This window comes from Pomacea canaliculata, linkage group LG3, assembly GCF_003073045.1.
Source record: "Pomacea canaliculata isolate SZHN2017 linkage group LG3, ASM307304v1, whole genome shotgun sequence".
NCBI lineage: Eukaryota > Metazoa > Mollusca > Gastropoda > Architaenioglossa > Ampullariidae > Pomacea > Pomacea canaliculata.
Window position 1 is genome coordinate 24277819 of NC_037592.1, and position 25566 is coordinate 24303384.

Sequence of the window (25566 nt, forward strand, 5' to 3'; positions counted from 1 at the left end):
TAAGTTTTTGTAGGTACAAAGATGTCTTTAGCCTCGTGACTATTTTCTAAGTTTTTACTTGGTTAGTCGCTCTTCCTCCTGCAAATGAAGTTATTAAAGGAACTTAAACTAAAATTTGGCCCGAGATTTATATTTACATGCTCTACGTTAAGCTGTTTATTTCCCTCTACAGCTGTCTAGAATGATGTTTTGCGAGATTGGTAAACAAACAAAAAAGTGGGGAGGAGCACCTGCTGAAGACATACAAGTATATGCAAAGGTTGGGTGGTGGGTGGTAGTCAGTCTACGCCTATTGATCAGCAGATTTAATCAATAATTACACACAAACATGTATACTAATTTGGGTTCAAGGCCGCTGGAACTTCTCGAGTATATTTTCTGTTAATATCCGTATATATATATAGCGGCCTGTGACACTTTTGTTGTCACGTTGGGGATCTATGGTTTCCAAAGCCTACCAGCTACGTACTACGATCGAGGAGTTGTAGAGCCTAATACCTTAGTCAACACACTCATTGCGTAGCTTACATCGTAAGCATTGAGGTCAAGAGGTCGTGCTTGTGCCCCCGCCTACACTCGATCGACTGGTTTGAAGTGCAGTAAGGTATACGTGCCGCCGGGTGCCGCGTTGCTGCCAGACGGGTAGATATGTCTCGGCATGTCCGACCAAATAAACTGAAAAGTCTGACCGCGGCGTGTGGCGAAAGTCATGGGCATTCCGACCACAGCAGGTACAGGTGTGTTGTGTCTCCACATGCCGCAGCTACCTGCCTCGATCGCCTGCAGTTCAGGTGCAAGCACCTGCAGGAGAGAACTTGTTAAAGTTGTGATTCCTGCTTAGGTTCCGCTAGAAGAATCCTCGGACTTTACTTTGCTGCGACATGTTGTCACCAAAAGGGAGGACACCGTTGTCATGAATTTAAATAGGTGAGCTTTTACTTTTATATTTATCTTTACTGTTTTTCAGGTTAGTAGATTTTGTATATTGCCATATTCCTCTAATTGAATTGTTTGTCTGTCTGTCTGTCTGTGTCGATCTAAATTTACTTATAAATTGTTAATACGATTTTCGCACAGATTTCCATTCAGTTACTTTACTAAGCTGTCTACGTATCAGTCCTAACATGTCGGTCCACCCGAACATCCACCCAAGCAAAAGACGGAGGTACGTGTCTGTTACCGTCACTCGACGCCGTGTAGTCCGTTCACACAGAAGTTCGTAACGGTCACACAAAACTCGTAACGAGTAACGACAGATTTGATTTGTGCAAAAGTCGTCGGGTGGAATGCGATAACCTTTTTACCCCTTCATCCCCTGTAGATAAAATTGTACGCTAACCCTCTGAGATTTACGAGGCTTGAAAAATGTATGGGTAAGGAGGTGCAATTGGGCAATATGAAATGTTAGTTCCCGTTCAATACTTCTTCATTATTATTATTTTTAATAAATCGGCAAACCTGGATGTCTACATGTAAAATGGGATAAGTTTTCTTTTTTTAAGAATTACTTCATCATCTCAGCCCTTCGAATCCCACATTTCTGTTATCACAACGTTGTCGGTTACGTTTAATTTGTGACAAACTCACAATTCTATGACTGTTACAATGTCGCTCACCATCTTCTAAATGCATCCCCTCTCGATCCCCTTCTTCTGTCACCTGCACTCTACAGTGCCTTTCAGACCAGGAAGATAAGTAAAAACAACGACAACCATTTAAATTTTAAAATAAATATAATTTGAAGTGAAAGAAATCATAAAACAAATCCAAATTTCCCAACCCACAGTCCGAACACTTCTACGGTCACAACACATCTAATGTTCCTTCTGACTGTTCAATTCCCCCCAAAGTCTCCAGTTGAAAATGACAACAAGTCTCCACTTGAATATAACACAAAGTTTCCACTGACACCGATGCTCTTCATGAAGTTATTTCTAATTTAGCGCTGGTCGGTGAACCCCAGGTGGATAAGATGAATAAGCGAAGATCAAACAAAAAAAAAGTGAAAAAAAAAACACACAAAAAACCTCAACAGGTTCAATGTTACACTACAATACAAACCTGGTCAGTATTTGTACCCAGGACTACTACGGGAAAAAAAAAAAAGTCACTCCAGGAACATCCAGAACACTACAACACTCTTTCCTTTGTTCTTTGAACCTATCAACGCCACCTGATTGCAACAAAGACCGTCAGACCATCCCTGTACGGCGCGGAAAGGCCTCAGTCATTGGTGTCCTTCACCATCCCCCTTCCAGTTACTTTTCCCTGTCCCCTTCCAGGCTTAAAAAAAACATTAAAAAAATATAGCAGGTTTGTGACATCTTCTATCACCACGAATTTGTTATTTTCCAGCGAGCGCTGTTCTTGTCTTTGCGCCATCTGACGTTTCTACGTCGGTAGTCACGTCAGTACTGATATACACTCCGTTACGTGCAGAATCCTCTGGCGTCTGGGTCACAAACACAGTTCTTTGAATCGATGATACACAAATCGACTTCTTTTTTCATCGGGATTCTTATTCATGGATATGAATACAGTGACCATCATCAGTATGATCGTCAGGGACAGATAATCTGATTGATGCTTGCCTTGCTGACGTAATCCAACGGGTGAGGACGTTTCTAACATTAGTGAAGATAAGCGCAAGTCCAAGTCTGCAAAGAAAAATAGGGCATGCAATCCGAGGAAAATTTACAAAAATGAAGAAATGTTTTTGTACAAAATATGTTCAGTAGCTGTCAGATTTTGTCTGATTAACTAATATTAGTGAGACTACAACAATCAATTTGAATTAATGGCTGGTTATTCAATACACTATGTACTGTGTCACAAACCTGCTGCGCTATATTTCTTTTAAATGTTTTTTTTTTAAGCCTGGAAGGGGGGGCAAGTAACTGGAAGGTGGGACGGGGTGTGATGTGGAAGACACCAATTACTGCGGTTGACAGTGTCGACAGTCTGAGGCGTTCCGCGCCATGCAGGGATGGCCGGCCGGTCTTTTTAATCAATTAGGTGCTGATAGGTTGTTTTGTTCGAAGAACAAAGGAAAGAGTGTTGTGGTGATTTGGATGTTTGTGGTGTGACTGAGTTTTTGCTTGAGAGAAGTAAAAGTCTCTTCAGTGTTGTCAGTGCGTCCGGAGCGGACGTTTTGTTTGTAAACAAGTCTTGAACGGACTTGGTGTTGTAGTCCTGACTGGACTGGATACATTTTTTTTGTATGTTATGTAACAAGTCCTGAACAGACTTGTATCGTAGAGTAACATTGAACCTGTTGAGGTGAGTGTGTATCTTTGTTGATTTTTCGGTGAGTGTGTATTTCTGTTGATTCACGGTGAGCCTGTGTTCATTGGAAGAATGGGAAAATTTCTGTATTGGATGAGTGTGATATATTAGTGTATATTTTATGGCTATGGTTAAAAAGAGTTACGTTTTGAACTTGTCATTTTTTTTAAAGATTGGTTATTTTTTCTCCAGGTTTTTTTGTGTTTTTTCGCTTTTGTTGTTTGATCTCCGCTTATTCATCTTATCCGCCAGCGCTAAATTAGAAATTACTTAAGGAGAGCATCGGTGTCAGTGAAAACTTTGTAGTACTTTCAAGTGGAATATATTTGTGTTTCTTAGGAGTGGAAACTTTGTGTTATATTCAATTGGAGACTTGGTGTCATTTTCAACTGGAGACTTTTTTTTTTTGGGGGGAGGGGAGGGCGATTGAATAGTCAGAAGGAACATTAGATGTTTTGTGACGGTGGAAGTGTTCAGACTGTGGGTTGGGAAATTTGGGATTTGTTTTGATGTTTTCTTTTACTTCAAATTATATTTATTTTAAAATTTAAATTGTTGTCGTTGTTTTTATTTATTTTCCTGGTCTGAAAGGTACTGTAGAGTGCAGGTGACACTTGCCTTCCTTTCTTCCATGACTTATTCTTCTGTCCTGTAGGAGCCCGTGATGCAAGTCGAGAAGCTGACGAAGCGGTGAACATAAGTGTGAGATGCTCGACTCAATGTTGTCATGGAAATGAATCCACCCAAAGCATTGTGGGATGCACCAGCTAATGGAACCGGGACCTCGGAAGGGGATGCTGTGTGGTGAGTGTGCAACTTGGCATGCTGCTCTTCCGCATCTTACGTGTTATCACTGTGGACGTTAGTGTGTCTGTTGGGCGACGATGACAGCAGTAAACCGTAGTAAATCGTAGACTCTAGAAAGTTCTCTATACTACTTAGTTGTGTATAGTAAGGGAGAAAGGGAAATTATAAAAAAAAAATGGTAGCTACTGACAAAAAGGTAGACAGTGATGATGATGATGATTATTATTGGTGGTGGTGGTGGTGGTGAACAGTGAATAAAAATGATCGATGGCGATAGAATAAAAAAAAAAAAAAAATTTTCCCGACCAGGGTTTCAGATGGCACAGCAGATGTCAGCAAGGGCCTAAAACCTGCTCCGCTCAACACGTGCAGACTCAAGCCTCTCCGCCAAGTCACCAGAAGTGTCATTGTAGGTATACTCATGTCCGTCCAGTATACTTACTACATCCCAGGGCTGATTTCTTCCGCAGACTCCTTCCAACTGTCATTTTATTTCAACTTTTAATCTGTCATTTCATCTAAGTCAGGTTTATTCGGTTTAGTTAAATGTTGATGGCATCGTATACCTAAACAGTACAACCCTAGTTCCAAGAATGACTTGCGATCACTTTCCTGACTAGCTTAATTGTTCAGCGCCTCTCTCTCTCACACACACACACACGCAAACACACTTTAACATAGGATAGCTGCTGAAATGTCCATGTTAGGGACATCAAAATCTGCGAAACACGTGTGTATACGCGCGTGTGTGTGTTTACACATTTAAATACGTCTATGTATCTATTCTATATGGTCACATCAATTGTTGTTTCTGTTTTAGCTGAGCATCTTGGAGACAGGTCACGTGTCCCTCGAATTTCTGAAATGCAAAGATGGGGTGGAAAGGGTGACGGGACTCTTCCTGGTCAGTGGAGATGGCCAAGAGGTATGAAGCAGGAGGACAGAACACTGTATTTTTCAAACCTGTAAAGGAAACAGCACTGGACTGAAGTGCTTTAACTGCCAGTGAAATGGATTTTCTCTCATCTCTTTCCTGCATCTAATTCTAGCCATAGAATTTTCGTAGTATTAGTTCCGTTTTTCATTTAAAGATAACAATTAAAGACTTCATAACAAAAAAGAGGGAGTTTTGAGAGTTATAGTTACCTTGTCTAGATAGATGACAAATTTATCTCACCAAATGAAAGTTTTCAATGACTATACTGTTACAGATTTATGTGGAGAAGTGGCGATCTTCATGTCCGGTTTTCATACAGGAGAAATGTCATGAGACACATAAAACATCAACTTGGCAAAACTTCAGCTTTGTAACCCTTCCCTACAAGTACTGGAAGAGATATGCTTATGCTTACAGGTGAGGAGATAATACACATTGTACATCTGCCTTTTCGAACTCTCCAACAAACCTTGTGCTTTTCTCTGCATAATCTTTGGAATGACCCTTACTGCCTCGACATAACTGCCATTGTCTGTGCTACAAATAACACTCTCAATGTTGTCGCGTAACGCGATCGAGCGTTGCGGGACTCGCTCTATCACATGCACACTCGCAATCACACAGACAAACCTCCGCGCAGGCCCGACGCGAGCAACGAAGCCAATCACTCCTCAGTGGACACAAAACGCGCACACGAAGTGACAGCACAAAACTAAAATTTATTGGCGCCAGCTCAAAAAAATATATATATACAGGGCTTCTGCAAAAAATTGCGTACAGTACGCATTAAAAGTTCGGAGGACCCCTTCAATTTTCGTCAATGGGGTCCCCTTCAAATCTGGGCGAAGAACAGGGACCCCTTAAAAATCTGAAGAAGGGGTCCCAAAGAATTTAGCCTTAGCAGAAGCCCTGATATATATATATGGAAGAAAGGAAAGAAAAAGAAAACAAAACCCCTGTTATACAGGTGGCCAAAGAAAGAAAATAGGGGAGCGCCCCACCATAACACACACGCACAAAAAAGGAAAAAAAAAAAAAAAAAAAAAAAAAACAAAAAACAAAATCAGAAAACACCCAAAAACCCTGTAGCTAATATATGGAGCAACGAACTCCGCCATGGACGGTCAAAACTCCGGGAAAGGCTACACGAAAAGATCCGTCTCTTCAACTCCAACGTCAAGTCAGTCCTGCTAAAGCAGAAACGTGGAGGACGACCAAGGGCACAACGAAGAAGATCCAAACGTTTGTGAACCAGTGAGAATCCTCAGAATTCACTAGAGAAAATAAGCAACACCGACATTTAATGAGATCTTTGAGATATATTTCCAACGAATACCTGTGAGGATCGAGCTGAAATCAACAAATTCCTAGTCATGTGTGGAACTGGCTCACCAAACTTGCCTTTACTGAAGACCATGCAGGGAGTGCAGGCAGTAAGATGCTCTAGAAGTATGTTCACATCCTCTCAAAGAGGGAAGGTTTTTATTAAAATCATTATAATGTGTGACAGAAGACCTGCCTAGTGGTAAAGCCAGCAATATATATAACCAAGTGTTCTGACCTAGACTGGATCACATCAGTTGTTGGTGTTGCTAGATTCTGGCTGCTGTAGTTCACTGTTGCAGTGACAGTTTGTGTTACATTCACAGTGTGCTTGACCATGCTTTGTTGCAGGTTTGTGGAACTAGTTAAATCCAAGACAGGAAAAGTTACCATATACTCAGACAGAGCCAAGTGTGTCTTGATGGAGAATTCCCCTCCAAACTTTGAGGCCAATTTTTACAATGGTTTGTTATGTGCATTTATCTTCTTTTCTGGAGGGTTTCATATTGACTCTGTAATTTATCTGTGACCATTGCATTGAGCATGCTTAATGATCAGTTCAGTTTGTCATTTGCTTAACTTAATGAAAGTGTTATTTAAAGCAGCAGTGCTTGAACAGGTCTTATGATCACATGTTCATGAATGCCGAACAGCTCCATTGTCATGTAAGAGTGATGATCTCATGTGTACTGGCTGATGATGAGTCCATTCAATTGTTAGCTCTAAATCCAAATGTTTTATTTACGATAATCTTTGTAAAGGTCCCAAGATCACGATGATGGATAGGAAGGTTCACATTCAAGAGGATAATGGTGTAGCACTTATCTTCTCACAAGACTCCATCAGCAACATGGTCAATGTCTACACTCTGGACCTGATTCACCATGCCATACAGGTCAGACATAGTGCCAAGCCATGTCGGCATGGATAACCCTGAACTTTAATAAGCATGCTGAAGGACTACATATGCAAGCTCTAGAGGGCTGAAAGATTTAAAAAATAAAATAAGTGTTACAATACATTTGCAAATGTCAGTTATGACAATATAGAGTATCATCTGGCTTTCATTCTTTAGCTTCCTTCATCAGAGCTGCTTTATCTTACACTCACATAGCATGATTGATTAAAAACTGTTTAACATCATGTTGTTTGTGAACTAACAACCTGCAAAAATTCTGATTGCACAGATGAAAGAACACTGTGTACTTTTGGAAGCTTCCATAGCAGCTGTAGAGACGTCAAGTGAAGTGGGAGAACCACTTTTTCCTGTTACACTGGGCAGGTGAGTGTTACTCAACATCCAGTTAAGAGTGCTACTGCATTTGATCATCAGATGAACTCATTCAGGAAGCTTATGGATAGTTAGCAATATCTTGCTCAACCAAGGCAAGAGCAAGTAGTCACTACAAATGAATGAAAGATTAGTAGTGTCATCTTTATCTGTTTCAACAGTGTTTGTGCCAAACCATTCTGGAAAGACACACATAATTAAAAGCTTGCAAAGACATCTTGAATATTTTTTTAAAGACAAGATTTATTACAGGAGGCCCTGGACAAGTTTCTGTTCCTCTACCTCCTCCACATCTGAAAAACTTGAAGCTGTTTCATCCAGTAACAGTTCAACGCATTTGTTTCATCCACTACTCAGTATACCTTCAGATCTCTATGACGGTCAGACTTCTCCATCACCTATCCAAGAGCTCATGTAAGAATGAAGAAGAACAAGAAAGAAAGAGAGAGAGAGACATAGAAAGAGAGACCACTTAGTGAATGAAACAGATAGAGGTATAGATACAGAGAAACACAAATCATCATCACTATTTCAGTGTTAAATTGTGAATCTGTTTTTGTCTCCTTGTTAGTGCTTGCTAAAACTTGTAGTATGAAGATGTATATGTAACAAAATGAAATAAGAACAAATTAAATATATCATTAAAAATAAAAGAAAATCACATTATCTTACCATCCACAATTGTAAACAGTTTAAACTGTATGCTGCTGCTACATTCAGTAAAAAGCTGTAGGACATTTGATTTGGTTGTTTGCATGCTTGTTTTCTTGGTTCAAAGAGAACACATTGCATAACTATTGATCAAACAAGTGTAAAGCAGGTTCCAGTCGAGCCTTTTTCCTGAGGCTGTACTCTCCATTACCAATTTAAGAATCCATCCTGTTGTACTGAATGATCTAATGTGTGGCTTTGTGTGTGCATAAGATATATGCAGTCATCTGTCACACCAACACAAAAATCCCCATGAATACTTGGAATAAATTGCCTTATCTCTTAACTATTTCAGACCTTCTGATGATCGTGTCAGGGTGACCTCAGTCCAGCAGCCTCCACACACAACAGACAGGCCTGCATCTTCAGTCATTTCTGGAGGTTTGGACACTCCTGTTCGTCGCATCTCAACTCTAGAAGGTCGGAAGCTACGGTGTCAATTGTTCCTGCATAATGATTCAGACCAAGTTGATGGCAACGTGTGTTCCTCTTTGCCCATGGAGATAGAAAAGACCCAAGTTCATGTAGCGATGTCAGATACCTTGAAATACACAGGCATGGTGGAAAATGTATCCTTGTTCAAGAATCTGACGCTGTACAAGGGAAAAATTGCAGTCTTGCAAAATGTCAATTAAATGAAGATACTTTTAACAACAGCTCTTTGGATCTGTCAGGTATTATGGCATCTTCAGAAGCAAGTCACCTGCACTGTCTTAATAGTAATGTTACCTCCACCCCCACTAAGTCATATGTGCCACCAACATCATTAACAGTTCCAGAAGTTTGTAATCCCTGTGTACCAGCAGCAGATATGATGGATAACACGCTGCAGTACAAAGGCATGTTGGCATCAGACTTGCACTCATTCAAGAATGCTCAAAGTACCTCAAAGAAAGATGTTTCCAGTACAGCCAATGTTCTCAGTCCTGGTGCAGGAACATCATGCTCTCCAGTTTTTGTTCCTGTTTTCTCAGCATTAAGACAAGCCTCTGAAGGCTCAGATGACTTATCACATGTTGTGAGGCAGGCATTTGTGCCATACACTGGGTGGGCTACACAGCTAGCCAGTGGTGCTGTATGGATTCACTACAATGATGGCACGCAGCTAGCAGTGCTAAGTTCCCAGGCGAAAGTGGTCTATGTGGATCAGGAAGGACAAATTAACAGGTGAATAACAACTGTTCATAAGGTACAGGAAGTAAAGGTAGAGTGTTATGGGCAAGTGGCTCTAGGTGCAGTGAACATGGGGTTAATGTCTATGGCATGGCATCTGGAAGGCAGAGTCTCACCCTATCCTTCTACTGCCTTTACCAATCCTGCTAAAAATCATGTACCTGTTCTTGATAGGTAGATTGGGTAAGTAGGGGGATTGTTTTAGCCACAGTCCTTCTGGTTCTCAATCTAATCCACTAACCACCAAGTCATTGTATCTTTCCTAGAATGCTTCATTAATGCTCATAATCTACAGAACAATTTAGACACCATCAATAGGGACTGAAGATGTGGCTTTTTTTTTGGCTGGGGTGCTCTTAAGTACAACTATTAGAAGATCTAGACAGATTTTCAAAATTCGTAATGATTATAAAATTTAGACTTGACGTCTGTTTATCATTTCACAGAGCTTAAAAAGAAGCGAATGGACTGATTTTGTTTCCTGAAATGCATTCATTAAGCTATGTGGTGTTCATAAAGTAGAAATATAACCTTCCAATAAGCATGGAGGACATTTCTATTTTGTTGCAGCCCTATATGCTCCTCAAGGAGTAACAAGGAACAAATTAAACTAAAATTTCTCCTTGTTTCAGGTACCAGCAAGTAGATGGTGTGCCAGATGTGGTAAAAGACAAACTGGAAAAATTACCCATGGTGTTGGACTATTTGATGGCATGCCCTGCAGTTCTACCTTGTAGAGTGATCTCTCCTTGATGGTGCAAAATCCTTAAAGTACATGCAAGCACTACAAATCCTTAAAATTTCTGAGTGCCTATGTTCACATTGAGGACAAGAACTTTTGTGAATGGAAAACATGCTTCCATTCAAGGAAAAAATTAAGTACAGACTGGACTTATGTGTTCACTTCTGGATGGGCATTATTCAAGTTTCTATTACTTCAGGTACTGTTCAGCTATGCCATGTGAACAGGTATAGGACTACAGGAATAGGACAGTTTAGACTGTTTTCTACAGCACAGCATTCTAAGACTCTGCTGGTATTTTTGCAAACTGTCAGTGTTTCATGTAAAAAAACCTAAATTTCTTGCATGAGCTTTCTGTAACAAAACTGCCTTATCTCAGGTTTTCCCATGGAGATGTCTTTACCTTGCTGCATAAAATAAAAAGATGGATAGTGATAAATACCATGAGCTTAGACTGCTTGATAACCAGCAAGGTGTTGCAACACAGAACCTAAAGAAATGGAATGACATGTCTGCAAGTTGTCACCTAGACTGATGGATGTCAAGTGAAAGGTAACACATTCAAGTAATAGAATAGCATGATTTTAGGTACATTCTGTTCCAAGTGACTCATTGTTTCATGGAATAATGTGTACTAATTAACTCTTCTGACAATGATTAGTGCTTTGCTAATACTGCAAGGTCTGGACAAGTTTTATGTCCACCACTCCTACAGTACGTGGTTGCTAGCAAAGAAGCAAGAAATATAAATGCCTAAGGAATTAACAGTTCACAGCTATTGGCAGAGTTGTACCCTGCTTTGCCAAAAAGGCAACATTCTTTTATCTTTCAGCAAATGTTAATCATCTTTTTTTAGATGTTCTTGTCTGAGACTGAGGTTAGGTCTTTAACTAATTGCTGTTGAAAAAAAGAATTTTAGAAGCACTTGTCTTGTTAACTTGTTTAGCAACAGTCTTACCAGTTTCCTTTGTCTCCAAAGACAAACAAGTTGAGAGCAATGAAACACTGGCTTCATGCTGATGGCTGTGTACATTATTATATATTCATTCTTATAGTTGAGCTGATTTGTTGCAAATTAAGGTATTAAGACCATGTAAATGTACCTGGTGTTACTAGTTAAGCGAATTATTGTGAATACCAGTACAGAAATGTTGCGATATTTGGCAGACCTCAGCTGTTGTAAAGTGCAGTTTATATATTGTGCTACATGTCCACAAATTCAAGACTAGATTTAAAATACAACTTTATTCATCCACAAGGGCAATTCAAGGTATTGCTCATGCTTGACAATATATATATTGAAATAATTTCTCTCTCTTACACACACACATTCTCAGCAACACTAGGTACAGGGTGTGATCTTAGGTCACCACTGGCTAGTACAGGATCATGACCAGTAGAGTTTATCAAGTGAATGGCACGTGAAATGAACGAATGCCAGTATCCTAACCCAAAATGCATTTCATAAAACCATGCCAAACTATCTCAAAAATATTACAGTACCATTCTGAAATGTATGCCGCAGCAGCATTCAACAGTAACTGGAACTTTGTGGACTTTTATAAGATTTTCCAAGTATTTTGGAATGTTTTGTGAGATTTTTCTTATTTCCATCCATTTGTAGTTTTAGTTAGAAATATTAGAATATATATTTATAAAGTTTAGCTTTTGTTAGGGTATATCTGTGATGCTTTCTTGCTTGAAACTGTTTTATCTTTTGATACCAGATGGAAAACTATGGTAAATCATTTCTACTGATTGTATGTGGCGGGAAATTGAGTTCCCACATTAAAATATGATCAGAGATTTCTGTCTGAAGTCACTGTGGGTATGCATGCAAATTGATAAAATACACAAGACTTTAATTTATTGGGTATAGGTATACCCTCATAGGAGGTTTTGAGCTATTGAGGTTTATGCTGATAGTAAATGGTCCCTTACCATAGAGAACTTGGTAAGAAAAACTGACACTACTTAGAACAAGTGGGAAAGTTGACCAAGAACCCGAGGTCTGCAAAATGCTTGTCTAGGAAGTTAATGAAAACAAGCAATAAGGGAAATAAATCATTGCCTCAGATCTTGTTCACTTTTCTAAGCTGTCTCTTAATGTTCTGATGTCAACACTGCATATTAGATTAATTGTCCAACTGCTCGAGGGTGGTACCAGTCTGTCATTTCTAATGGTACATATATATAACTGAAAATAAATATCCTCACACACAAGGCATATTCAAGGTTCAAGGTGCAGAGGGTAAGAAATGTTTAGCTGAGAGAGTGATGATACTGGACAGGAAGTACAGTCACCAGATGTAAGAAACTTCTATTTGATCATGCCATGCCAAATGCTGAAGCATCCTCTCCCAGCTATACATGCATTTTCCTAGAAACAAATTTATTCTTACTGCTCAGCAGCAGGGCTTCAAGCAAAGCTCCTAACAAATATCCAACACTGACATCACCCTCTCAGTGAAACCATTCAGGCACATCATATGTTCTTCTATATAGGGTGAAAATACAGGTCGAATACTGCACATTTTGGGTTCAAATGAAAAACTATATTCTTTTGTGGGTTTCATCATTAGGAACTCCTTCCCTTCCCATTTCTAGCATTCAAGAGCAAAGCATTTCTTCTGTCAGTTTCTCATAGCTGGTATGCAGGTGGATTTCAAGGTGATAGAGCAGACTTTTGCATAGGAATAAACTGATCTCCCATTCTGGCTCAGCAGAGAACATACTTAGTATGCTGCAAGGTCATCACCCAGTCAAAAAATAAAAAAATTCTTATACATATCTCATACCTCATTCATAAACTCCAGAAAGTACAGAGCTCCACTGCACGTCTGCCACTAAGAATAAGACTTCTCTCCTTTGTTTTCTACACTGGCTACTCGAATCTCACATCCAGTACAAACTGTCTGGTCTGTGATTTAATTTCTTTGCAGGCTCCTGCCCTGCCTATTTCTCTCCTCCTACATTCCAGCTAGAAAAATATACTCTTCATTTGATGACTGCATCTTCACTATTCTTGTCACCAGAACAACAACATAGTCACAGGATTTTAGTTACTGTGCAGCAAAACAATGGAACTCTCTCCTCTTCACCTATTCACCATTGCACTGAAGACACACCTCTCCCTTAAGCATTACTCCTAACAACAGTGCACACAATGCTAGTCCTTTTTCACACACTTTCCTTCTTTTCCATTTATTGCCACTTCCCTACTTGTCCTCCTCTGCTGAATCGTGACGCTCTTGGTTCTTTGCACTTTCTATATTTGTCTTCTTTTGGTCATCAGCACAGTTGCTCATTCTTCCATTCCTTCATGCGTTGTCCATGTCTCCTTATAAGCATAAGTATGCACTATAACAAATCACACATTTATTATTATTCTTAACACTGCTGATGACTCTGTACCACACAAGTTCTTCACAACATGTGTCACATCCAGTTTTTTTCCTTGACCTCCAGCGGTATCTGACGGATACCTGAAACATTAATATGTACTGAGCATGTGCCCACATTTATCTGACAGTCTGTACATGCTAGTTTCTCAATCTTTCATTCTGTCCATGTATATCTGCAAGATAAAATAAATGTTAATGAGTGCTGCTTAATTTCTTGTAAGCCCTTCATGTTAAACCCCAAGTGAAGCTCAAAGTAAGCTGTACATCAAAAGTGCTGATACATTGTATAACTCCTAATAGCACATCGCACATCAAATATATTAAAGTTAATTAAATTACCATGTTATATTTACTGGTAAAATTTACTTACATTTGTCCAGAGAAATAAGCAATGATGGAAAAAGGAAAGACAAGAAACTTAGATAATATGTGCGCAGATGAGGTGAGCAGCTGTTAAGAGTTCAACTTACTTCATGCCTTTGCTGGAATCATTAGCACATAATGGTGTGACTGAGAATCCAAGCCATGTCCAATCATAAAACTTGTCAACAATCTTTCCAAAATGAAGTTCCACAGCCAAGCCAGTGCTCTCCATGAAGACTGGTAGAATTACTTCAGTGACCATTGTGAAAGTGCCGTTCTTTATAGAAGATGTGCTTGTTGCAGTGATGGTTGAGTATAGTACTCAGAGTGTCATGCCTATGCAGCAGCTTGTTAGCATCAGTTTATATCACAGTGCAGGCTAGAGCATCACTAAAGGAGGGTATAGGATGGCATCTCAAATTCAAAAGAAGTTTCATTATCTTTATACTTTAATTTGTGGCAAGTATGTTTGAAAACTGCCAGTAACTACACATATAGACACAGAAAGCAATAGAAGGATGATGGGGAAAGGGATGAAGGGCAATGCATAAATTCATGACCGCACCAAAAATCCTCTAAAAATAATAAACCATTTAGCTGTCTATTGACTCCTCTTAAGCATATACTTAAAGAACATTATTCTTAATTTGTAATTGACATAGTTGTTTGTTCAAATGCATAAAAAGTCACAAAAAGCTTACTTACTGTTGCTGGGGACTTTGCAGAGTTGGTTTTAAGCAGGTGATTGTCATGCAAAGAATTCCTGGTTGTCATGTAAAGAGTGCCTACCTTTCCTGAGACCAAACTTTCCTTGCTGCTTTCTCCATCGCTGTGCACATCTGGCTGCCTAAAAGTGAGGCCACTTTCTACTTAAGTACATTAAAATATATTTCTTTCCTACATAAAATATATTTCTTTCTTGAATGTAAGAAATTTAAACAAATGATTTCACACGAATGCATTCTTTGTATTTTTGAAACATATCTTTTTACTGGTGGAGCCCCTTCGCTATTTAACTCATTGTGAACACTGCTGAAGATCAAATTAGTGAAAATGCCTGAAAATTAGAGAAGTGGAGAACAACCTATCCACTCACTGTCTTTCTCTCCCTCTCTCTCACACACAAATGTCTATCCCCCATCTTTAAGACACATGTGCGCATATATTCCAACACACCTCCCAACAACAACAGGAAAAAGCTGATCTTTCAAAAGGTCATTGCTCTGCACAGAACTAATGACTGCCTCCAGCTGCATGCACTGCTGCCGACACTAGACAGAAAAATACAATTTTTGATGTTAAAATTAATTTTTCAGTGCTTATCAGATGACATGACAATATGGAGTTATCCCGACTACCTACCTCAACTCCAGCTGTCCACTCCCGATTGGTCAGGCCTGACAAATGAATAAGGAGAACACAAAATCCAATTAACTCCCCAGCCCACTCCTTCCATCTTGCCCTTGCCAGCCAGTGAACTCTCCTCCAGTTTTTCATCTGGATGAAAGAAACTCACAGCAAGGAGGATGGATGCCAATGACATAAAAGGGCCATTTGGAAGGGTTGGAGGCACAAGTCCAAAGGCAGCAAGTCTGCTGCTGTGTTTAGGAGACCCAGAAGACGCAACCATTCCTGGCAGTGCAGGTGGTCGAACTCAGAACTGAGATGCTATATCCTGGATGGAACATGGTTGAGGAGGGTCTGAAACCTCATCCCAAGATGGATAACATCCTGCATAGGCTCCACTTTGTATCCCAGAGGAGTCAGAGGGGAGAAACGTCCTGCACATGGCTCATTCAGAGACAGCAGAAACAAGGTAGCTGACACCCCTTTACTGCTTGAAGCCAGGCAGAAAGCAAGAGAAGAGCTCACTGGCTGTCAAAGGGGGGGATGTGGGGGAGATAAAGGTTGAGTTGGTCGATTTTGTTCTCCCTGTTCATTGATCAGGCCTGACCAATCAGGAGTGGACAGCTGGAATTGAGGTATCCAGTTAGGATAGCCCCATATAGTCATGTCATCTGGGACAGTATGAAGAAGAAACACATCTTCAGCAAGTGATGATACAGCACTTGCCTTGGAAATGGCATCAAAAGTAGAAAAGACAAGCAACACAAAAAGATACATTTTAGATCATAAGAATATTTTGTTGAAATTATGACTGGTTTAGTAAGTAATCTCAGTGTCTGATCAGTAGAACCTTTAAAAGAGTCAAATTTTTACAAACTTTTTCTACATAGTCCAGAAGTCCCTGAACATCCTGGCTGAGATGAAGGCTGGATTTCACAGAGTTTAGAAAGAAAGATGTGCCTGCCTTCTCAATACAAATCCCTCTCTGGGAGACCAATACTTTGGTACCTGTCACCAGCAGACAAAAATTAAATAGAAAGGGAGTGAGAAGCATAAATATCTTATGCATATTCCTGAAGTACACCTTCTTCTAAATCCTTTTACATGTATCCCACGGTAACAAGAAATTATCGATATGCTTTGCCACAGCTAGACACAGCTCATTGACAGCACTAATGACCCACCTTCATAAAAAGCTGCCTCAAAGTCAGCAGGATGTGAGTTCTCCATCAGCATGCATTTTGCCATCTCTGTGTAAACAGTCACTTTTGGTGTTTTTGAACGAACAAGACCTACAAATCTGATAAAAATAAAATAAAAAATAAAAATTTATTTTCAGCATTTTGGGCAACATTTCTCTCTCTCTCACACACACATACACATTAAAATGTATTCAATATAAATTGTATCCATGTCTTTCTCCATATACACCTTCTGAGTAAGCCAATCCACCATCTATAAAGAATAATGGAAGGCTAGATGGTAAAAAAACCAAGATGAAGTCATAGCAGTCATGAAAAAACTTAATGATGATGGCCAATGCCACATACATAGGTTAACATTACACACCTGACAGCATACTGGTACTTCTTAAAATATTTGGCTGGCAGTGACTCGAAGATAAATGTCTTGCAGGCAGACAATGGCAATGGCGGGCAATCACTCACAGCCACACCTTTTCCTCTATCCCCAGGGTGGAACACAGTCACCTGTAGCAGCCCACAAAAGCTGGTCTTGTTTATTACAGCCACACATTGATTTTGAAAAGCAGTAATAAAATAATGTTTTTGTCTTTGTTAATGTTAACAGTTAATAATAATGTTAAAAGTATTATTTAAAACTTCATTTAGTTTTGATTTAAAGTAGGCCAATAAAAAATAGCAGATACACATCACATAACAAAAATAAACTTGGTGAGCTGAATAAGATAATAAATAAAATAACACAAACAACAACTAAATGCCTGTCTGAAATTTAGGACCCTGCCCCCCTTCACTCTCTATCTGAAGCCTCTACAACTCAAAAGTAAGATAGCCTTCTCCAAGCAAAACGACCAACAACTGTTAACTCCCTCAAACCATTCCATACATCCTTTACATTTAACACATATAGATACACATAAAAACAGATGGAAAAAAATTATTTTCTGCACTTTAAATTGAAAAAAAAACTGCTTACTGTTTTAATGTTATCAACACTGTGATTTAAAAAAAAATCAGCCTGTGAATTGATTTTGTACCTGCTGCCCATCAGAAGATACTAAAAACACTTCCACTACTCTTTGCTCCTTGCCTTTGTTTTTGACAAACTCTAGACAAACATCACCATTATCCATGATGTTGACCTGAAATTAAAAAGAAGTAAAAAAAAAATCATAGCTCACAAATGAGGAAACAGCATTCCTGTCATTTTTTTCATTACCACCACCGATAACATTTTAAGCAAGGTCCACATGGCTGTGAATATACAAAAATCCTATACTTTTTCTCACCCTTTTTAACAATTTCCATACCTATGTTAACCTTAGCATCCATGGGCAAAGTAAATGATGAGAATGTGAGGATCTTTACAAACACGAAAAGAAAGCACTCGACAGACTGTGTCATTTGATCTTTAACTTTGTTAGTTCGCATAACTGACAGCGCAAAGAGAACTTGATGAACATATATTGTATATAATATTAACATGGCTGAAAACTAAAATTTATGGCTATAATGAAAGTGAAGTAACAAATATGATCAACCCAATATTTGTGATTCTGCTTTTGTGGATTTTAGTTTTTACTTACTTTTTGTAAAAATTATCAGTGGCTTCATCAATGCCTATTGAGAAATGCTTCTGAATTTCTCAGATAACTCTTTTATTGAGATGGCTTCTTAAGAATTGTGTTTGTTGTTGCTGTCTTTTGAAAAGTGGACAGCTTTCCCTCTCTTTCGCATGCACTCTCTCAAAACATAGGCCTAACCTCTGTGGTTAATAAGCGCTGCCATTGGTTTAAGGGTGGCAACACTCTTAAAACGGGAAAAAATTTGCAACTAGAAGTTGGATTTTCGTTCTTTTATTATTTAAGCATTCGAAATTCCCATACTTTTCCTGTTTTTAAAAACTGTTTCCCATTTGTTCATGACTTTCCCAGACTTTTGCAACTCTGTATAAACCTGTGGATGTAGTTCAACAAATCTTTCACTTACCACACCATTTTTAGTTTTCTGTCTGATAGGGCGAAGACGCCGAGTGTTCAATGGTTCTGTGGGTTTGTTTGCAGTGTCCCTCACCACCAGCAGCAGCAGCCTTCTCTTTGTTCTCTTCATCGCTGCTGCTATGAGAGATAGAAGTGTTCTTTGTGCTGACTGTGTATAGACTAGAATCCACATGTTGATCAGTCAACTTCACTTGGTTTGTTTGCATGGGAGTAACAAACTCTATGTCATCAGGTGGGAAACCAAAGACAGCACTCCCATGTGTTTTATCCCTGATATGGGTCAAAGAACTATAACACTGCCCTAGGTATGCCTGCACTTTGGTCAAAACCTCATGGGTTGCAGGAACAACAGCTCCACTCTCTGGAGCCAAAAGGTTGTGTAGGCTACCTTGGTGAGGAAAGCATCCATCAAAATCTAGAGTTTTCTTGGTGGACTGGAGGCTAAATGTTCCTGAGAGGAGAAGCCAGACTCCTGGCCATTTTTCATGCTTCTGGGAACCAAAGGGCTGCCACCTGCTGGTAAGCTGCTATGGCTGTCTATTGAGCTGGCACTGAAGGACCAGCTAAAGGAACTGGAAGTGTCTTGGGGTTCCTGGTATCGATGTGGATCAAACTGAGAAGGTCCTATGGCAGCCTCAGATGAGTTCCTTATAACATCTCTGTTAGATTTGTGCTGGTTTGAAGTCATGGGTTCCCACAAATCGCATATCCTGAAACACAAGGCTACTTTTATGTTTGTTAGATAATTTCTAAGAAAATCTTTCATCTGCAGGTAATTTACTTCATGTCATGTGATTTCCTATTTTCACTTTGCTGTAAATAGTAAGTCAAAGAAAGACAGAAGTATGAACTTTTGTTCGCAATGAGAAGGTATTGACATATAGCACAGTTAAGAGTCTGTCTCTGATAAGACTACACAATTCTGAAATCTTATGCAGTATAAACCAACCCATCTCTCTCCCTGATAGGTGGTGATGAGTATCGCTGATCGCTGAGAGGATAACCACTCTCTGACAGCTGATTAGGATCCCATCTGCCACTGTTTGCTTCATTTCTTTTGATATACGAGACCCCACTGCCTTTGAAGGAAAAGCTGTGGTGGGGTGACCATGACCATTGCTGCTGGAGTGACTAGATCCCAATGTTGTTGCAAAGGTGCCACAACCACTGTCTACTGATATCTCTGACATCTGAAAAGATTTGTCAAAACCTTTACACTGACAAAAATGCAGAAGAATGCAAGGAAGATGCAGTGAGAAAACTATAATTTATACAGACTAATTTTATTTATAAAAATTAAGAAACACTTTAAACATGCCCCCTCTCCCACCAACAGGTGACTTCATATTGAAAGTGCTGATTTACCCACATCTTATAGGGGCAGGGAAAGTAGGTTAACATATAAAAAAAGCAAAAAGAAAGTCAAGAGGAAAAATGATTGTGAAGAAAGAAAGAGGGACTGGATGGAATACACAAAGGCCAACATTCACTAACCTGTATAGTGTCCTGTGTTGCCACTGACTTTCCTCTCATGAAGGGGTGACAGAGGACATCTACACAAGAGCATTTTCATATAGATTTTGTAAAAACAACTAAAAGTTAAAAAAAAAGAAACATTGAAAGCATTTGTGACATCTGTGTTATACACACTCCTTTTTTACTGTTAGAAAAAAGACTCACTCAATATTTTCTCAGCTAACCTTTAAGCAGAAGACGCTCATTAGGATTTTTGCGCAGCAGACGCTGAATTAGGTCAGAAGCCTCAAGTGAGAGGTCAGAAGGCAAGTGATACTCTGCCTGTATGACTCGGTCCAAAGTACCACGTATAGTGTCAGTGTCAAAGGGATTTGTTCCAACCAGCATGGTATACAACATACAACCCAGTGACCATACATCAACTTCAGGGCCATGTGCTTCTTTCTTAGCCACTTCACTGAAAAAAAAAAAACGTCACAAAAGTCCAAAGGAATGCAATTAACCTGACCAAAGAAATCAGACCCAAAAATAAAGGTTTGACATACAAATCACCCATTTCATCCATAAGTCTACAGTCTTTTTCCAAGTGCTGGTGAAACAGGAAGAGAAGGAAGGAAGAGAAGCAAGAATAACAGTGAGAAGACATACGGGGCCATGTAGTTAGGTGTTCCACACATAGTGAAGTGCTTCTCTTCTGGTTCTGTAAGCCGTATGGCCAACCCAAAGTCAGCAATTTTCTATTAAAACATAGAGATAAAAAAGGCAAATATATGGCAAAAATTTAAAGAAAGTGTGTTTGCGTGCGTGAAGGAGAGAAAGAGAGTGAGACACCATGTATAGAACAAGAATATGTTACAAAAATCCAAAGCATGTGGGTTTAGAACATGGAAGGATAACTATATCAAACAGCTCTTGAGGTTAATCTTAGAAAACCTCACAATGGGGAAAGAGTGCAAAATTTTTAAATATTTTTTAAATAATAGAATAAAATCTGTCTTCTATATGTTTAATGATCATAATGATGATAAGCGAACAACAGAAGTATAATCATGCAGTATGTGATCCACGACACAGAAAACTTTAACAAATGAGAAAACAACACACAAAAAACAACGGTGAAGTGCACAACGTAACTGGCATATGACCTTCACCTTGCATTGATGGACATGAAATCTTCAAATGCTACCAGAAGATACTAACTATGTTCATATCTTGAGTAAGTAGTAGATTGGAGAGTTTAAGGTCTCGGTGCATGATATGATGTCTTTGGAGGTACTGCATGCCTTCCACCACCTGCCGTATCACCTTTCGAGCCTCATCTTCTGTTAACACTCCTCCTTGTGAGTCCAGGTAGTGCAGAAACTCTCCATTGTGACATAGCTCTAGCACTAGGTAAACATACTTGTTATCTTCATCATAATCATATATCTGAAACAAGCAGTTACATAGGTATGTTAAAGCAAGTCTTAGCCAGTAGAAAACAAGTCAGTAGTACCACTCAATATGTGTGACCTGTTGGATCTTTCACTATTACATAAGTTTAGTGACATAAATGTTCTCTGAGAATATTTTTAAATAGAAAACAAAGTTATAGGGGAGAGCAGCATGTTACAGACTGTATTAATTATTAATAAGCTGCAGTATGTCTTTTCTTTCTTATTCTATCATATTTTTGTAATAGCTGCTGTAAAATCTTTCATTTTAAACAGCTGGGTACTGATATGCCACCAGTATTAACTCTGAACAAGCATCAAAGATTTTTGACTGCTTTACCTCCAAAATTGATGGATGTTTCAGCCTTGAATGGATTTCAACCTCCTTCCTCACCCTTGCAACCATCCTACGTGCTTTTGTTGTTTCCTTTTCAATCTGAAATTGTAAAATGTTATGGGTGAGCACACCCAACATAACAACTATTCAAGTGGCCAGAATTAAACTGAAAGACTCGATTTATCAAATGTTGTCCACATGTGAAAAATAGAAACAATAAACAGTACATGAACACAAATATTAAAAACTCCCATATCACAAATTCAAGAACAAAGATATAACTGAAAAAAATCTCTTTTTTTTTTTGCACCACCAAAAATAATAAGTAGAAGAACTATAAGTGAGAAATTTAAAGTGGGAGAGAGAGAGAAAATGAGAGAAAGTTTTATTTTTGTAATAAAAGACATATATGACACTGATCGATGTGAAGCAAAAGGACATAGAAAGAGAGAGGAAATAAGAGAGTGCATGACTTGATTATGATAATAACTGAAATGATAGCAATTAATTGATATGGCACTGTGCTGTTTATGTAATTCTAATTGTATTTTCAATACTGAAAAGAATATTAACAGAACAAAGAATCTTGAAGAACAAGCAAATCAGCAAATCACATGGAAATATATTTGAAAGTAAAATAATGAATATAGATATCAGTGGTTTTTTTTAATGTCAAGCAATCATGCAGTCACTTATATACATATATGTGATGCTCATGTAGTATATTGGGTTATATTATAGGGATTTATATTATAGAAAAAGGAAAACAAAAAGAGTAAAGCCTAACCATTTTAATGGCAACCTCCTGTCCATTTTTCTTTGACTTTGCTTTGTAGACACGAGCAAAGCCACCTTCGCCCAGGAAACTGAGTATATCATAATCCTGTGACAAAAAGTTGCAAGCTGATGACAAAATTTTAAAACATTTGATTCTGAATCAGAATCAGAACTTGATTGATGTAGAGCATCCCTTTTTGGTTTTACTCTAACGGCTCTGAAAATCTTATACGTACCCTTGCAACAATTAGATTTGCAGTATATATATATTCTTCACACGTACGCCGTCAAAAAAGGAAAGCTTATGACGCCAGCACATTTTACAAGATGGAAAAAGATGCTAGAATTAGGATTTGGTGTTGTGTCAGTGTTATGGATAAAGGAATTGGCTTAGAGTTAAAATATTTTCGGTTTCAGGGTGTCAAGGATCATATAAGGTCACGTCATGGCGTCCATAACAACCTGTCAATACGATATGTACACATCCAAAATAAATCGTTCTAAATACAAATGAACATTCTAACTAAATTAAATTATGAAAATACAGTACTCCACCAATAATAATAAATCGGCAAATTAATACGAACTGTTTTACTGATAAACGCCGAAAGAATATTAAACTACTTAATTAATATTTCGCTCCAACTCGAGTCCTGGAGGATCATACCATGGGATATTAGCTCGTGATCATACTCACATCTAAACTCATTTTGTCACCGTCACTCATGATCCATCTTCACTCTGTTTCGTAAATGAACTCTGGCTTGTCGTCTGGCCTTAGCTTTGACTCTGGAGGTCCTGTCACCGTCAGTTCTCGGATGTGTTGGTGCGGTCGTGTACGTGTGCCAACACAAGCACTACAGCAACACGAAAGTGATTCGTGCATACATAACATGATCGTTATGCATGCGCATTTTTTCTGATACTTGCACTGACCACTGGTGACTGATATCAACGACAACGTAAAGAGTTGATGGAAGTATTTGATTGTAAAACACAAGTTTGAACATGTTTAGGAACCTGTGATTGCTTCCCTTGTACTTATTATTCCACTGACTTACCAGCATGACGTCAACTTCTTCGATTATTCATTTTTGTAAACAAAGTGTTTAAACTATAGGTATGATGGTCGTTTCAACAGCATCAACCCACGACGGAAAATGCATATTAAGTAACATTCCGATCGCTTGGCATGCCATTTCGAAAAATACTGAAAGAGCCCTGTAAATTGAGAACCAGCCTTTACCATGTCTAGTGGGGTACATTTGTTTTTTTTTATATAATGAATGGGTAAAGCCAGTGAAAGGGGAAGGGGGTCCGGCCATTTCACCCCACAGCAAAAATCAATTCGTCCCAGCTAGGTCCATTTCGTCCTAAGACAAGTCAAATCGTCCCAACCCCAAAAGTTTAGCTTGTGTGTGATAGATGTTTTCCTACAAGACGATGTTTCAGCTTCTGACGCCAGCAAAAAAAAAAAATCTGATCGGAAATTAGCACAGATCGTATATTTGTGTTATAAATTTGAATTGATTGCATTAGTTTTTAGTGTACAATTTCCAAAGTTGTTTTTATAAACACAAAATTATAGAACGATGCCGAAGTCATTATGGGCATGGATACACATACAAATCAATATAAAGACTGCGTTTGAATATAAGCTGTTTACTTGTTGATACTTTGCTATGAAAAGTCTTATAGTCTCTTAATAACTGGCTTAGTTTCTCAGGTGGTGGGAGAATATTGTTACAAACCTGCTGATATATTATTAAAATTTTTGTTGAATGAGAATGAAAAGCATTGTCGGATGGGAGAGTTTTGCGTGGATGTGAGAATCTCATAACTGTTTTTTCCTTTGATGTAACGGCGTCACTGATGGGCTCCACTCACATAAATGTTGAAGATTAAGAATGAAAGGAAAGAGTGGGCCATTTTTGTTTCCTAACGCACATCCCTGACTGTGAGGAATACCTGACCATTTTGACTAGCTCAGTATTTATAAGTTCTGCCAGACTTAGGGTTGTGAAGTCCTGACCAAACTGATAAAAAATGTACAATGTCATGTAAAACCTGATGAGTCTGCCTATGTTTTAATTTTTTGAAATATTTGTAAGTTTTGGATGAGAATAGTAATGGAACGTCTTTAAATGATGGTCAGATTTGTAAGGAGTGCACTTTTTCTGTCCAGGTTTTTTCGTTTTTCTGCCTGTAATCGATGTGGGCTGGCATAAATAATATAAATAGGGAGCAGAAACGATGAAAGACTGTGTATCATATTTCTGATGGCAGAAGCTTCAGAAGTGGACTTGTCAAGTGAACTTTTAAATCAGACTTTTACTTTGGAGGTTTGGATTACTGTTATGTTTTCGTGTATAGCTAAGCATTTTTCTTTGTTGATTACTTTTTTCCTAATATTCATTTTTTTTAAAGTAAGATGTGTTTGTTGGTGTTTTAATTCTGCATGTAATGTCTGTTGAGCTGTTGTGACAAATATTCTTTTCAAATTGTGTTCTCTATTAAGCAGATACACAATCCAGTTCAACGTCTTTAATTGTGTGATAAAACTGTGAAATGAAACATGCATGAGGAAAGGCATACATGTTAATACACCAAAATAAACATTGCAGACATCTCATAAAAGCATACCATAAGCATGCAGACACATCTTATATTCATGACCTGAAATTTCAGATTCGCTGCAAAAAGTGTGAAATCTGAGCAAGGATGCAATGTTTACAGATGGAACTACAAGACTGTATAAAAATAAATAAACCATTAAAAACAGTCCATTAATGTTGTCAAGACAAACTTATGCAGACAAATCTGACATAGCAGTCTAACTTGAATGCACCGGATAGGTTCTAAAAGTTTATGAACCAATGAGCTTTAATGAATGTACTACCTACTATTATAAATGCTGATGGCGTACTGATCTGCATTTCACATTTGCAATCTTTAAAG

General features: G+C 38.6%; 2 protein-coding genes across 4 annotated transcripts; one reads left to right on the forward strand and one right to left on the reverse strand.

Annotated features, from left to right (window-relative positions):
- Positions 1-12075, forward strand: LOC112560024 (serine/threonine-protein kinase PLK4-like). Of its 3 annotated transcripts, XM_025231575.1 has the most exons (12): positions 1-927; positions 1078-1165; positions 3941-4089; positions 4402-4501; positions 4913-5017; positions 5304-5446; positions 6704-6816; positions 7114-7247; positions 7540-7634; positions 7896-8057; positions 8650-9521; positions 10160-12075. In XM_025231575.1, exons 3-11 carry the CDS (start codon positions 4013-4015, stop codon positions 8987-8989), a joined length of 1269 nt encoding a protein of 422 aa, XP_025087360.1. In that variant the 5' UTR covers positions 1-927; positions 1078-1165; positions 3941-4012; the 3' UTR covers positions 8990-9521; positions 10160-12075. The 3 variants fall into 3 exon arrangements, with proteins under 3 accessions (XP_025087360.1, XP_025087358.1, XP_025087359.1); XM_025231573.1 differs by lacking the exon at positions 1078-1165 and having other exon boundaries at positions 2-927; XM_025231574.1 differs by lacking the exons at positions 1-927; positions 1078-1165 and adding an exon at positions 1769-2612.
- On the reverse strand, positions 11500-25007 carry LOC112559577 (serine/threonine-protein kinase PLK4-like). The gene is made up of 17 exons (XM_025230909.1): positions 23306-25007; positions 22619-22714; positions 21835-21930; positions 21262-21489; positions 20710-20798; positions 20286-20518; positions 20080-20138; positions 19531-19775; positions 19056-19295; positions 18575-18764; positions 17623-17727; positions 16953-17092; positions 16568-16683; positions 16261-16391; positions 15213-15307; positions 14144-14883; positions 11500-13754 (listed from the first exon to the last, which is right to left on the reverse strand). Exons 1-16 carry the CDS (start codon positions 23333-23335, stop codon positions 14679-14681), a joined length of 2298 nt encoding a protein of 765 aa, XP_025086694.1. The 5' UTR covers positions 23336-25007; the 3' UTR covers positions 11500-13754; positions 14144-14678.
- Between the last annotated feature and the right edge of the window lie 559 nt (positions 25008-25566).

What these genes read in the sequence shown, in the direction of transcription:
- LOC112560024 (XM_025231575.1), top strand. Translation starts at nt 4,013, where the DNA reads ATGGAAATGAATCCACCCAAAGCATTGTGGGATGCACCAGCTAATGGA. An exon ending in AAGTCACCAGAAGTGTCATT is followed by an intron (nt 4,502 to 4,912) that starts GTAGGTATACTC and finishes TTTCTGTTTTAG; the next exon opens with CTGAGCATCTTGGAGACAGG. An exon ending in TCAGTGGAGATGGCCAAGAG is followed by an intron (nt 5,018 to 5,303) that starts GTATGAAGCAGG and finishes ATACTGTTACAG; the next exon opens with ATTTATGTGGAGAAGTGGCG.
- LOC112559577 (XM_025230909.1), bottom strand. Translation starts at nt 23,335, where the DNA reads ATGAGTGACGGTGACAAAATGAGTTTAGAT. An exon ending in AGCATGAAAAATGGCCAGGA is followed by an intron (nt 18,765 to 19,055) that starts GTCTGGCTTCTC and finishes GTGAAGTTGACT; the next exon opens with GATCAACATGTGGATTCTAG. An exon ending in TTCTGGACTATGTAGAAAAA is followed by an intron (nt 15,308 to 16,260) that starts GTTTGTAAAAAT and finishes TTTTCTGTCTAG; the next exon opens with TGTCGGCAGCAGTGCATGCA.